Source organism: Neocloeon triangulifer, unplaced genomic scaffold, assembly GCF_031216515.1.
Source record: "Neocloeon triangulifer isolate White Clay Creek 2 clone unplaced genomic scaffold, ASM3121651v1 ptg000014l, whole genome shotgun sequence".
NCBI classification, from domain to species: Eukaryota; Metazoa; Arthropoda; class Insecta; order Ephemeroptera; family Baetidae; genus Neocloeon; species Neocloeon triangulifer.
The window spans coordinates 2,884,727-2,899,680 of record NW_026775556.1 but is presented as its reverse complement, the minus strand read 5'-3'; the positions used below and the strand labels follow the sequence as shown (position 1 = coordinate 2,899,680).

Genomic DNA, 14,954 nt, shown 5'->3' with positions numbered 1-14,954 from the left:
TTAAGTTACTTCTTAACATGAAAATATGTTTGTTAAGCGAGTGAGAGTTTCAATCAGGCTAATTGCAGCAAATGAGCAGTTGCATTATTTACAGAGTTTATTTTTGGCCTCGCATCTCATCGAGTGACATGTCCCAGTATCATGCAAATTGCACTCAAATTGGACGAGATGGAGACAAAGGGCGAGCCACTCCTTTTTTCTCTCGGGCGCAAGGACGACAACTTCAGTGGAGGAAATTGAAATGAAACTTCAACGCAGAGGCGGCTTAAAAACTGGTAATTTTAGCAAGATGAGTCGAAAGTCGGATTCAACCCACGAGCGGCTCTCATTGTCATTGAGGAGAGCAAAGGCGATTGTGCGTGTGACGTGAGCTGGTTATTTTTAGATTTGTGCAATCGTCAATAAATTTTCTTGCGAAGGTGCGAAATTGAATATAATCGCTTGAACTGCTGCTTGTTGGAATAAATATATGAAAACTAAACTCACGAGTTTACCGAGAAAACGAGACTTTAATTTATACTAATGCTTTGCGCGCTACGCCCTTATACTTTTATCATTGCGTGGCCGCTTTTTATAAAGGCACATGTGGGAGGAGTATGACCGCGTAATAAACAACTTTCTTTCTTTTCTGTGTTGGCCGCAGAAATATCTATCCAAACAATCAAATTTTACTCGGCCAAGTGGAAAAATAATTTAATAAGCCGAGTTTTTATCGAATAAATTTCACGCCGACTTGTTTTCATTCCGAATCCTCTCTAATTTATGCCGCCGGTATTGAGATCAAGCCGCATGCGAGCCATACCGCTGAATCTGTCTCTCATAATTTGCCGCTCTGGTTCATATTCAGAAGATGATTCGGTGAGCAGCACACAAAACTGTCTCTAATTCGTTGCTCTATTGCTCAATTAAATTAAAAACTCTCTATTCAATTACTTTGAATTTCTCTTTCCTTCAAATTTCCATCAGCAGATTTTCTAATCATCTATTTTAAAAGGGCTATAAAAGTTCAAAATTACTAAATAGGGAAGAAATTTGACGCTGGATAATCAATGTCTAACGGATAAAACCCACTCGAATGTGTGAATTTCAAACTAATTGTCCTGAAAAAAAAACGTAATTTTTTTTCATTTATCTCTCTCATTGCTTGCCCTTTTCAAATACAAAAATGGAATTCACTTCTGTCTAAAATTAAAATAAAAATCCAAGAAATTGTTATTTTCTACCACAAAATGCTTGATTATAACTGATCAAATTGATAAAAGAGTTAAAAAATTAATGAAATAATGCCACAAAAAAGTCATGAGGTAATTCTGCGTATAAAATCCACTAGATTAAATCAATTGCTCGTCTCCCAATTTCCTTTCTTTCCTTGGTTTCACAGATATTAAACTTTTTACATTAAAACGCAAATCAATATTTCAAAAGTTCACCCCTTTTACGAAATTTGCATGAGACTTGAGCCCTGCTTCTCTCTCTTGACTGGCGACGACCCAAGCAGAATTTTGTTTGGTTTCACAGCGAAATTCTCCCTAAACGAAAATCAATGTGCGTCGTTCTCTCATATTATATTCACTAAGCGAATGGAAAAATAATAAAGAAACTCTCTTGTGCTGCATAAATGGGTGTGTATAAGTGAGGCGATAAAAATAATTTCCCTGAGCACAGTGCCCCGCTTTGAGCACCGTATGTCGATTTATGATACAGCGTGAAATAACCTACTGAAGGAGTGCGTGGGCTCAGCTGCTGTTGGCCGATTGAACGTCGGGGCGAAAAACAGGCCACATGAGAGAAGAGAGAGGCGCGAATCGTGCGTTGCATGCCGATTACAGAGGAATATGAGTAGGAAATTCGCGTGAGAACAAAATCTGGATGCGAGTAAATTTGCATTTGCGGGCAGAATTTGCATTAAATTTATTTAAAAAAAAAACACAAGTTTATGGCATAACGCAATTAATTTAAAAATTTTAATTTTAAAACTACATCCATCTAGGAAAAGACCAATTTTCTTTTGATTTAGGCATAAAATGCAAGACTAAGTAAATACTAACAATCGATATATTTTAAATTTCATTTTATTGCTTAATGAAAATACTACCTTCATATGAAACGAAATTTGATCAATCCATCCAATGATATTTATAACATGGCAAGATTTGATTAATGCTGATTAATTCTGGAAGATATATATATTTTTAAATTGTTTGAAACAAAAAAAATATTTTATGAAAGGATATTATGTTTAAGAGAATGTTATTGAAGTTAATACAATTTATTTGTTAAAAATATTAAAGAAAAAAGGAATTATTATAGTAAATTCAATTTAAATTATTATAAATAAAAAATTATTTAAAAAATTTAAAATTTAAGTACAAATTTAAATTTTTATAAAAAGTTGTTTTTAAACTGGCATTATGTACCTTTTTACAACGTAAAGGGACAAAAAAAAGTTCTCCGCATTTTATAATGTGATAAGCACTGAAATCTAGAAAATATCAATTGAGAATTGTCTACAACCACAAAATGACAAAATCCATATCAGTATTATGCATGTTATTTAGAAATCACGAGAATTCAACGTAAACACAATAAACGCATAAATAATTTATAAGCAGTGCAAATCTCATAACACTCATGAATTATTGCAAAATTGACATGCTCTCTGAATGAAAATGAACTTGCATAGAAACATTACAATAAGCTGCATCCCGGCTGCATTTAATTTTTATTTCACTGCCAATATTATTATTTATTCTTTTAAGATGAGAAATCAATAAGTAAATAAATGTCCGACTAAACATCTCAATAAATCGAATCTATACCTTTAAAAATATTGAAGAAATACATATATAATTTCTTAGAAATTTTTCCTCGTTTATGATTATTTTGTAAGCTGTTATTGTTTTAATTAATGATCAAAGTAAGTTTAAAATTAAGTAGAAAAAGCTTGATTTTTGCCTTTCATAATAATAATTTCATTAATTCGGACAAAAGAAGTAATTAAAAAATTTTTAGGTGAATTTTAATTTTGGGCATAAGATTCTTTGGTCAAAAGAAAAGATCTTAAAATTTGATTCGTGTAATGAGAATTTTAAGCTGGGCATTCAAACTTGCACTAAAAGTCTACTCTATTTCCGTCGTCTCGCCGGCGGCGATTAATGAGGCCTCTATTATTAACCCTTTTGGGCATTCAGGTTGTTGGAAGATGAACGGCCGGCTAAAAACTCGAGCTAATCGCCGCGCACAATCCACTCGAGAGGACACATAAAATTAGAGGCAGTTCATCATCCTCTGAAGATGCTCGCAGGAGTTGCACGCGCGTGCAGAGTCGCGACTCTGTATTTTTTCACGCTCGGCTGCTTTGAAGCTTTGGAATAATGCGAGAGGGCCATTACACCGTGTCCTGACCACCGGAACCAGAGCAGGTAGAAACAAAGAGGTAATCACGACAATCTCGCACCTGCCTATTTATTCTTATTCAAACATGCTCAACATTTTTGCCGATGCAATTATGAAAAATTTTGACCAATGCTCGTCGCGAACTGTTTGCAAAAAATTGTTTTACGACGTCAATTTTGGTTTTGCGGTTGCGCTGTTTCACTGGCGGTGGAAAAAAACAGGCCAGAGAATTCGATATTGTGATTTTGTGAAATATAGATAGCAAAAGTCAAGTCCACGTGGATAAACGCCCGAACCTTTGCCGCGGTTTCCCACGCTTAAGACGGCCAGATAATGAAAACTCTTTCTTTGTTCTTATCTGCTCGACTTGGTCCCATTGTCAATATTTGCTGAGCGTGTTGTCACTATAAAACACTCTCTGTATGCGGCCGAGAAAGAATGAAAAAAAAAGAACACGACGTTCCTACGTGGAGAGCTGTGAAAGGGTTAAGTGCATAATCAACGCACGCTTTTGACGTGAGTCACAATCATATACAGCAGAGAGCCGCACGCTGCCGATATTTGAAGTCTCGTGTTAAAATTTTTTAAATTCATTAAAACTGTTGAGAGATATTCACATGCTCAGCTTAAATATCCTAAGAAATTATTTTTCCATTATAAACAATTGAGATCGTTATTTGTAATCATTTATATTGAAATTTACATTCAATGAAGTGTGTTTGTCCCATCTTTTAAAATGTCTTCATATTAAGAAAATATAATAATAAATCAAATTTGTTCTCTTTAAATGTACATTGTGAGTAAGCAATGATCAAATGATTTTCATGCATGCTGAGCCATAGGCTCATGTGAATTGCTGGTACTATAAATAAAAGTTTAACAGTAACAGCAGTAACTGTGGAAAATATTATTTAAAAAGAAATAAATATAAATGGTAATATAATAAAAATTAGTTCTTTTTTAAATTTACTAAATACGTTTTATAAAAAAAAATTTGTATAAATATAAATTAAATAAGAAAAAAGGAAAAAAATGATTTGTAAAAAATGTCTTTGAACCTTATAGTATAATTTATTGCTTCTTTGTAGTGTACTCTTACATGAGCCAAATATTTGTGTGACTTTTGCGGCTTCGCTCACCAGAATCAGAATGACCGGCGCACACTATAAATAATAAAACCTCCGTCTATATACTTCAAATCACTGGTGTTGACAAAGAGAAAGACGTACATTGATTGATTGATTGTATATAAAATTAATCTCTTCTTACATAATAAACTTTTGCATTCATTTAAAAAAAATAATTGATTACTTCTTATAACAAATTTACTTCTTTTAATCCAATTTAAAGTTTTTAAAAATTTTAAAATCTCTATTTTTTGGTAAGAAAATTGCAGTCACGTATTCTTTTCTTTCACAAAACCATTCTTCAATTAAATAATTTCAGATTTCAGAATTTCCTGTAATTATTAACGCGCTGATTTATAAGAAAACTGCGTGACCCTGAACCTGAGAGCATGGTACTCTGACCGCAGATGATGGCACTCACCTGATAACGCGGCCGTCGACGCCAAAAACAAATTCTCCTCGGTTCCGTAGGGAAAGCCGTAGGACGGTGTCCACTCGTTCTCGCTGTCGTCGCTCTCTTCCTCTTCCTCCTCCTCCTCTTCATCGTCGTCGTCGTCGAGGACGTCCTGGCGGTCGGCGAACAGGTCCATCCGCGAGTTCCAGTCCTTGTAACTCAGCCCGGCCATGGTTTCGCGCACTCCACATGCACCTCGCCAATTTGCTCCGGCCCGACTGACAACTCGCGGTGCAGCGGCGGCGGCGGTGGGTTCACCTGCCTGCCTGCCGTGTTGTTGTCTGCCTCTCCTGCATTCCTGCCGCCGGCCAATCAGCGGCCGCCGCGGCCTCCACGTGACCCGCCAGGTAAGCCTTCTGCCGTTCACCGTGTCGTACTGACTAATGTTGTGAGAGGGCAAAACAAATGCGCCGACTGTACCTTGCCGTGCCTGCCGGCTGTGCCTTTTCCAACCCTCTTCATAAAAAAATTATCTATCTCTTCATATACGAGGAAAAAATTATTCAAGATACAATGTGTTTTTTTGTGTTTATTAGATCGAGGGGAAGGCATTGACGCGTGACTTTTAATGTATTCTACCGGCGCTCTATGCCTTTTCTAGTCCATTGCGTGTGTATATAATAATGAGGCTAAATTTGTTTCCAATCAAATACCGTAGTTTAACCTATATTTTGAAATCAAGAAAACACTTTTAAGTAGATAGGATCGATATGTTACACATATGTATTAGATTTGCTGTAATTGATTGAAATTTATTTTTTTAGTTCAAATTGTTCAAAAGAAAATTCCAATTTAATCTTTATTTTATAATGCTTTTATTGAGAAAATGAACAATAAATAAATCACATATTTTGATACCTAAAGTCAGGAAAATCACAAGGACAACTAACTAACCTCGGGGGAACTCACTTAATTAAAGTTAATGGAAGGAAGAAAACAGGAAGCATGTATTTGAGAGAATAGACACTAAATTTCATAATACAATTATAAAAAGGTTAAGATTAACACAGTATAATATATTAATATGAATTATGCGCTGCACAAGAGTTTTCGTGTAAACTAAATTATCTTTACAATAAAATGGAAGCCACAAATCAAAGTGGTGATAATAATAGAACAAAAAAATGGCACAAGTAGTGCGCCTGTATTAAATAGGCTGCATAAAAACGTTTCAACTAAAAATGTCTTTAAGTTTTTCCCAAAATTTTTCCTTAAATTTTCTCATTAAGACTTTAATAATGCTATTAAGTTTTAAATTAAAATTCGATTTGATATTGTGTAACTCTTGCATTTGTTAGTCTGTGTTATAAATTTTTCCATATTTACACTAATCAGACTAATAATATGGCTGCGGTGAGAAGCATATAGTGTACATACTTTCTTAAGTGTAACTCCATTATCAATTGCACTTTTTACAGCTACACCGGGAAGCAAACTCGATGGGGACAGTGTTTAAAAAGAACCATAATAAATCTATCACAAGCACCCGGGCGTGTTTTGGTAGTTTGAGCTGGATTTGGCAATCAGGTTGCTCAACAGGGGACATATCTTTCTTTAACAATAATTATTGCCAATCGATTATAAAATATACAAGTATAATTGGTGCAGTCCACACAATCCGATTAAATACACTCTAAAATCGTGCGATTTTCAGTCCGCGCGCATCTTTGCAAAAAAAGAGGTTGGAAAATTTCATAAGGACGGACTGACCTCTTTATACCAATTGTGGCGCCTCTCCGAAAGAGAGGAGGATGGGGAAGTTGCATATATTACTACTGATAAATGAGGTATCATTTTCACGAAAAATGAAGAATTCTTTGATCTTAAAATCAGTGTCGAGGATAAAAGGCAGACTCGAGGTGGAATTAATAGGCAGAGTTCTCATGAGCTGGTGTTCATCTGGGTCTGCCTCTCTGTCCTGAAGTCGTAAGAAAATTCTCTCTCGATATCATACTCACTCCACACTCTCACTGACGGAAGGGGTACCTTAAAAAATAAATATTCAAATTATGGAAATTTTTAAAATAATAAATAGCCTTACCGAGGTCGGGTCTGCCATAGATTTGAACTTGGGACTGATAACAAATGGAACACCCTCTAGACCTGTAAAAATTTTAAAATTGAAACATAATTTTTAATAATTTTTTATGAAATTATACCCTGAAATGCAGCCAGAGTTGCGTAGGTTCTGCTGGCAGCTGCCACAACCTTGGATGACTGTCTGGCCAACGGTGTCCTGACTGGGGAGACGTGATTAGGTAAAGGTGGAGGTGGCCTGATCGGTTTAAGGCTGACATAGTCGTCAGAGGGGTCGTCACTGCCAGGTGTCGACGGAGCGTGGCCGTTTGACTTTCTCCGAGGAGTGGCTGGTGCGCTCGAATTTGAAACACTGCATGAAAATAAAATTATTTCAATTTCAATTCTTTCGTTACCTATAAATAACACAATAATGAATTGATAAGATTGATAAATGAATATTATTTTTATAAAATAAATTTATTTTTTAATTTATAAATTATTTATTCTCTTTTATAGCCTTACATTACTGTTAGTTTAACATTTTGCAATTCCCTTGACAATTAACAAAAAATCAGACTAAAATATTCTCAATGTGGGAAACTTGAGAGATTTTAAAATGAAACCTTCATAGCAAAATTACATAAGTTTGGGACAATGTCTGAATAGATGTTTATATAAAAAAAATAAATGCCGAGTTGAATGCAAAACTGTCACATTTAAAAGCAAACATAAATATAAAAATGATAATAATTCAATTGTTGCAGCAGGAAGCATTAAAATTTTAAATTAATTGTATTTTTAACCTGTTGTTTGGTGAGTTGAGGCTGGTCAGGGACAAAGAGGGATTTGGCGAATTAGCCACCACAGAGTTAGGAACTGTTTTGAAGCAGACAGTCAATCCATTGATTTCACTGGAAACGAATAATTCAGTATTTCTTTTTCATTCAAAATAAATTAAAATTAATTACCCAGCCAGTGAGAATCCATCAGGGGACTTTTTCATTTTGCTCAGGATGATGACGTCAGTGACGAGGGTTATGGCCAAACTTCTTTTTGACAGTCGGTAACAAAGTTGCCTCTTCCTCCAAGCCTTTTGTTCTGAAATTAAATAAATAATAATAAATATTCCATTGCAAATATCTTCAACATGATTTTATTAATAAATTTTTGTGCTTGAGATGAATAATAAAAAAGGGGGTAAAGTACGAGATTATAAATTTCTGAGATTTGCCATTTTAATTAGTCACTTTTCTGCATATTCTGCGTCAGTGGGCTGCTATTTTAACAAACAACATCATTCTCCCGTGTGCAGTGCGGTCGCGATTTGAATAAAATTCGTCGGAAGGAAACCATGGCTTTGCGGTGCACCAGAGTCTCTCTTTCTCTCATGAGCAACAACCTGTAGTTCATTTCGCTCTTCTTTGTCTCGCAGGCATCAACTATAAATGGATTTTACAGGGACTCTTATATTTTTGCTAGGCATGTTCTGCATCGCCGATTCGCAAAAACCCATGGCAGAAGGTTCGGAGGAATTAATCTACATGACTTTGACCAAAAACACGCAACTCAGCGGGCTGCTCCTGAACGTCACTATCAAAAACTTCACACCCAAAACGGTCTTCAGCGAGAGTTCCTTGGTCTGCAGCCAAATCACGTCCCTCCGCAACAACAAGACCAAACGCGTTCCGGCAAACAGATTAAACCGAACGTCATCCGGAGTCAGTCCGGCCACTTTTCTCTACCACCTTTTTGTTGAGACGGAAGGTTACGTCCACTGCGAATATGTGCCCTGGGGGGTGTTGCTCATCCAAAGCAACACCCTCTTTGTCCGCTTCAGCAAAGTCCACGTCTCAGCTGTCAGACTGGACACCCAGATGTCTATCAAGAGTCTGCAGATGGCCGTGATGGATAGCTCTTTCAAAATCCGAGAGATTTCGCCGGATAGCAAAATTTTTCACTTCGACTCGGAATTTTACTCCATCGACCCCAGCTCTGACCGAAAAATAGTTCAGAAATTAGAGAGAGTGCTGAGGCAAAAGTTGAAGCCACCAGATCGAGTTGAGTATGTCCGAAGTACCAAGTACTGTCCGGGTATTGAAGAATTTGGAATTCCGCCGGCTGACGCCAAAAAAGAGGTGAAGGTTGATGGAAAAGTGATCAGGTGCGAGGGAGATTTTTACTACGGGGTTCACTGGCGCCAAAATGATCTTTCGGCCCTGGGATACGTCAACGGCACGCTGACCACCGTCGACGCCCTGCGAATTTTCTCCAACTCGCTGCAAAATGCCAAATCGCTAAACCTCCCAGTCATCGCAAAACAATATGACGATTTCGTGTCGGACGAAAATGGACTTTTGAAAGAAGCGAAGTCGCTCAACGTCAGCAACGAACTCCTCGTCAATCTGGATTCCGCCCTCGTCAGAACACCGATTAGTGGAAATTTCACCGAAGCGTCGCGGCCAAATTTTGCAGCCAGGGTGGAGGACATTAAAAAGACAGGTGGAGTTGGTGTGATGGTCAGAGAAAATGGAGCTGTGGGGCGAAGCGGCAGTCAAAAATTTTTAATGCTGACGAGCGAGATGAGCAATCAAGTGGTGATGGAGGAAGATCTAAGGTATTAATAATTCAAGTCAATTTACTTAATAAAAATCATATTTTAATACAAGAAAATATTGAAAGAGATTTTCCAAAACTTTTTAAAAATATGTGAAATTTATTTTTGTTTCTAAATGATTCAATTTAGGAAGTATTAAACATTTTCAACTTTGAAAAAACGGCCTTTTTAACTTTTTAATATTATTATTTTATTATAGAAATAAAATTATACTGCCAACAAGTCTGTCAAAATTTGCAAATTTTAAAAGAAAAATATCTTTCAGTGTTGCGGTGCGACTTCCACAGAGCTTACTTGAGCGGAAAAACATTTCTACAAGGCTGGTGGTTGCCGTATTCCGAGATGCGAGGTCTCTTTTCAGCGATAAATTTACCACAACGAGCGTCGTCAATGCTAATCTTGGCGGGGATCATTACAAGAATCTAGACGAGCCGGTCATCATTTGGTTCAAGAGGAATGCAATCCACGCACCAAGTATGCAATATTAATAAATGCGGAATAAATCAATTTAATTTTATATTAAAAAAAAATAATAATTATGAAAAAAATTCCTTTTCTACCACTTTTTCTTGTTAAATAATCTGATTTAGTTAAAAAACGCAATAATTTTAATCCTTGATATTATAGATTTTTAAAGGCACTATAGCTCGTAAAAATGAGAGCTATTTTTAACTCTTAAATATAAATAACAAGTGCCATTAACAACATCAATGAAAGTAAAATTTAAGTTGATAAAAACTTTAAATATATAAAAAATAAATATATATCAGAAATTAAAAAAATTAATTAAAATCAAACAAAATTAATTAGAATTGTGTTTCACATTTACGGTGTATTTTTTTAAGGCGAGTAAAATAATTAAAAATCTATTCAGATCCTGGCACCTGTGTATTCTGGGACTTCGCCTTGAACGACGGCAAAGGGAATTGGTCCACCGAAGGATGTTTCATGAACGCAACGCACCACCTGGACGACTTGACGGAGATAGACGAGTGCCACTGCTCGCACATGACGCATTTCGGTGAAATCTTGTGGAACTCCGACCATGACTTTGCCTCGCCCGAACTTGACCTCATCAGCACCATCGGCTGCTTTGTTTCACTAGCAGGACTGGTCGCCGTTTTCTTGACGGCGGCCATTTCGCCGAAACTGCTGCGAGGCATCGGCCAGAAGATCCTTTTCCAAATGGCCATCAGTGCCACCCTGCTGACCACCCTGTTTCTGGTGATCAGCAACCTGGACGTGGACAGACTGGACAGGTTCGTCTGTTTCTTCCTCGGCTTTTTCCTGCACTACGCAATTCTGACCAACTTCTTTTGGATGCTGGTCGCCGCCTACCTGCAGTACAACCGCCTGGTCAAGGTCATCTACAGCCGGACACCCAAACTTCTGCTCAAGGCGACCATCGTCGGCTGGGGCCTCCCTGTCATCCCCGGCGCTCTGGTGCTCGTCACCTTGCAACACGACGTCTACAAACAACCTCCTCTGTGTCTGCCAAACGGCCTGGCCTTCTACCTGACCATCGTGTCTCCCCTGGCGGTCATCCTGACCCTCAACTTCATCGTCTTTGCCCTGATCATCAAGAATGTGTACATCATGTCAGAAAACGAGCCGAGGAAACACGCAAACCAGTGTCTGTCCATCCACCGATTTAAGCAGATTGCGTTTCTCTTTGCCCTGCTCGGACTCAGCTGGACCTTCGGCCTCTGTCAGGTCGCATTTCCCGAGTGGAGATTCTTCTTCGCCTGTCTCTTCTGCTTCACCGTCGCCTTCCAAGGCCTCACCTACTTTTTCCTATTTGTCGTGATGCATGAAAAGGCGCGAGGAACTTGGAGGACCGTGTTCTGCGGCGGCCGCATGCTCTTCCGAATGGAATGGGGCAGCATGGTTGAGAACAACAGCGTTGCCTCCACGGCCACCAAAATGACAGACATGAGACGCAGGAGTCACAATCGTCACTCAATTTTGCCGCAAATGAAAATTTAATACGTATTCTTATTACTCATTGTAAGAAAAGAAAAATGAAAGATATAAATTATTTCATAAGTAAAAATAGATGTGATTTTTTGTTTTAATTTACAGAAGAAATGCTTTGTAAATAAACACATATTTTTCTAGGAATAAATTATTATGTAGTAAATATTATATTATTATTAATTTTGTGAATAAAATGACACTTTATATCAAATGGAGAATATTTGTTTCCGCAAAATCATCTGAATAGCTAATTTTAAAATTAAGATTGAAAAATTTTTTTATATTCCAAAATTATAAAAATATTTGGTGAAAACACAAACAAATTTAAAATATCTTTTAAATTTGTTTATTTTAAATTTGTTTCTATGCGAAATTTTGTCTGGTAAGACAACAAAATTTGGAAAGTTAAATTGCATTATATTTCTTCCCAAGTATGTAATTGATAGTTATAAACTTAGAATTAAGTTATTTACTCTCCAATCTTGATACTGTTGAATTATTAATATTTTTAATTGTAAGACGAAGAAAATTATTGTTTAAATTAAACTTCTAATTTCGTCCAACATCTGGTATATTTATGACTTATAGAAAATTCTTGCAAATTAAGTAATTTTTATTGCTAGTCTCTCAAGGAAATGAATTCGCATTGCCTAGCAAGCAAAACTAATCACCGGCAGAATTGGAAACCGACCAAGCGTGAGTAACCATGCAAAGCAGCGAACAAAGAAAGGAAATTGTTATTTTTTTCTCACCACTGTCGATGGTCCTTGGCAACAGCGTGTAGCCGTCGGGGGGCACCTCTTTATCGTTGACCACGGCTATCGCCTCGACAATGTAGTCGGACAAGCCGGGCAGGCCCTGTTTCTTGGAGAGGCACAGGTAGCGCGTCACTTTGCGCCCGAAGAAGCCATCCTTCCAAAGGTCGGCGTCCGAGTCCTGGTCGTGCGTGCGCGAAACCTTGCGAAAAAGAAATAAACAAACTCTGTTTATTTGGTTTTCAGTGATGGGAAACATAACAAAGGGCAAAAAGTATTTGTTTAGTCGGGTTGTTTTACGGAATTGAAGGCACGCCTGTGGTCTCGACCGCAAACCAAACAAACGATGGTGAAATCAAAGTGAGAGATGCATTGTTTCATGTTGACACTTTGGAGTTTAATTTCATCAATTATGTTCAGCGACCTTGACGTCAAGTGTTTGTTGATTTGGCGTGAAGTTTTAAATTGCTTTTTGTTTTTAATTTCCAATACTTGCTTGCAAAATTTACAAAAAAAAATCTATCAAATTAAATTTTATCAACCACTTGTTTCATAGGTGCAACGTAGAGCTAATTGTAAGTTTTTCAATCTTATCAAATAAGATAAAATTTTTAACTGGACGCTTGTTAATTTGCCGCAGGACCCTTCTTGGTCAGTCAAAGTTAGAGATAATGTTTTTCCTCAATCTAATAGCCACTGTCCTCTTTTTCCAGGTACGATTGATGTTCAAATTTAATGTAAAACAATTTAATTGATTTTTAAGGAAACAAAAATTTGCTAAGCTATAAGAATTATAAACGAATTATTTGAGCAATTAAATTAATATTTTACAATATTTTATAACAAGAGCATTTTAAACGGAGCAATGCTTTATATTCTGCGGCTCCGTTTCTGCTCCAATGCGCACTCATTTCACTTTCTTTGCCATTGAAAATGTTGAAAAATTAAATAAAAAATTGCAGCTGTCAATTTCTGGAGTGAAATGTGGCCAGTATGTGACGATAAACGAAACTCTTTACTTCTTGGAAGGCTCGAATTTGGTTCGAATTAATTTTTTGCCATACGCAAGGAATAAATTAAAGAAGAGAACTTCACACACAGGCCAACTGGTATGAGGCAAACACTGAATGTCTGATGAATGAGATGACTTTGTTATCACTCGAGACCAGGATAGAAAATGAAAATGTGATGAACTGGTTAAACTCAACAGGTTTGAAAAAAAAATTAAAACATTTGTTGTTTATGATACAATTGACCGACTTAACAAAAATTCAGTTTTTTTAACTTATCAGCTTTAATTATACTACCTGATAAAAAAATCATTTCTCTAGAGTTTTACAACACTTGGATTTGGTCTGGAGGAATTCGAAGAGAAAATGAAAATGAGTGGAATTGGAACAAAAACACTGACAATATAACCATGACTTATACAAACTGGGGACCAAATCAACCGAATGTGATACAGTCGGAAGAATCATGCATGAACTTTGCTGCCGAGTATGGGAAGTGGGATGACGATCAGTGCAACGATTATTCTCAGGCCTTCATGTGTGAAAGAAATAATACTGAAGTAACTACAGAGGGTGGTACAACCACTACAACCCAGGGTTCAACAGAAGGAACACCAGGAGCAACAACAACAATACCAGGAAACACAACAACAACACCAAGACCAACAACAACAACACCAGGAGCAACCACAACAACAAGAGCAACTACAACAACAGTAGTTGCAACTTGATTGAACAAATTATACATTTTCCAGTCATATGTTATGTTGTTTAAAAAAATTATAATGGATTAAATTTACGCAAAATTGAATTTAAATTGACAAATATTTTTAAGAAATAAAATATTTGAAAATTATTAATGAAGCTGCATATTTTTTTACGCTGTATAGTTGCATTAAAAAATTAAAATACAAATTACGTCTCCATTAAATCCGTATGCTTAATAATATTAAAATTATAATTTACCACATAAAAGTCTGGTGGGCATTTTTCCGCATCTTCGACGACCCCGATGGAGGTGATGGGTCGGTCGTCGGGCAGGCCGCTGTACAGGCTTTTGAGGTCCATCAGGTTGAGCATAGGCGACCTGCGGATGTTGAAGTAGTTGCCTACATTATTGATATTGCGGTACACCAGCATGATTAAAAATATAGGTTGAGCTTCGGCTGGGCCGAGGCGCAGGGAGCGACTGCTGTGCTGGTGCAATATAATATTTTTTGTTTTCTTTTAATTCTTGACACTTACATTCACCTGTCGCGCGTTTTGCGTTCGTCGGCCTTGGCGTCGAATCGGTGCTCTCGCGTGTAGCCGAATTATTATTGAGAAGAAGGTTGCTGGCCGAGCATGAAGGGCCAAGGACGGCGCCTAACAGCCGAATTCCGCGCCGACCGCGCCCGTCCAGCGCATCTTCGGGGCCGCCGCTCTCGCCCAATCGGCCCGAAAACTTGCGTGCCCGCGAAAATGCCAAAGTTCGGGCCGACGAGCTCCTCGATCTCAGCAAGTCACGGCTGCGGAAATAAATAACGCGACAAATACAAACACCATTCAGTGTGCATGTAATCTCTCAGCCGTTTAGTTTGAGCTGTCAATGGCAGATGGCGC

The 14,954-nt window shown here is 37.3% G+C and overlaps 4 protein-coding genes across 7 annotated transcripts in view; 2 read left to right on the top strand and 2 right to left on the bottom strand.

Annotated features, from left to right (window-relative positions):
• Nucleotides 1-5,220, bottom strand: part of LOC132199301 (uncharacterized) — a 50,394-nt gene extending 45,174 nt beyond the window's left edge. For 2 of the 3 annotated variants that reach the window (XM_059623907.1, XM_059623908.1), the window contains exon 1: nt 4,945-5,219. In XM_059623907.1, the coding sequence (XP_059479890.1) occupies nt 4,945-5,149 (205 nt within the window). In that variant the 5' untranslated portion in view covers nt 5,150-5,219. Of the gene's footprint in view, nt 1-4,944 lie in introns of all 3 variants that reach the window. The other variant, XM_059623906.1, reaches the window with a different exon arrangement.
• Nucleotides 5,221-5,768: 548 nt separating this feature from the next.
• On the bottom strand, nt 5,769-14,929 carry LOC132200258 (multivesicular body subunit 12B). The gene is made up of 8 exons (XM_059625590.1): nt 14,598-14,929; nt 14,319-14,439; nt 12,340-12,544; nt 7,965-8,094; nt 7,800-7,907; nt 7,137-7,366; nt 7,019-7,080; nt 5,769-6,963 (listed from the first exon to the last, which is right to left on the bottom strand). Coding segments are annotated over exons 1-8 (963 nt in total). The 5' UTR covers nt 14,600-14,929; the 3' UTR covers nt 5,769-6,858.
• On the top strand, nt 8,386-11,786 carry LOC132200257 (adhesion G-protein coupled receptor G6-like). Its single transcript, XM_059625589.1, has 3 exons — nt 8,386-9,610; nt 9,876-10,084; nt 10,485-11,786. The coding sequence occupies exons 1-3, from the start codon at nt 8,442-8,444 to the stop codon at nt 11,594-11,596; spliced, it is 2,490 nt and encodes an 829-aa protein (XP_059481572.1). The 5' UTR covers nt 8,386-8,441; the 3' UTR covers nt 11,597-11,786.
• On the top strand, nt 12,404-14,265 carry LOC132200259 (perlucin-like protein). Of its 2 annotated transcripts, none has more exons than XM_059625592.1 (5): nt 12,404-12,702; nt 12,983-13,055; nt 13,305-13,382; nt 13,444-13,552; nt 13,674-14,265. In XM_059625592.1, exons 1-5 carry the CDS (start codon nt 12,689-12,691, stop codon nt 14,081-14,083), a joined length of 684 nt encoding a protein of 227 aa, XP_059481575.1. In that variant the 5' UTR covers nt 12,404-12,688; the 3' UTR covers nt 14,084-14,265. The 2 variants fall into 2 exon arrangements, with proteins under 2 accessions (XP_059481575.1, XP_059481576.1); XM_059625593.1 differs by lacking the exon at nt 12,404-12,702 and adding an exon at nt 12,902-12,917 and having other exon boundaries at nt 13,674-14,263.
• Nucleotides 14,930-14,954: the final 25 nt, after the last annotated feature.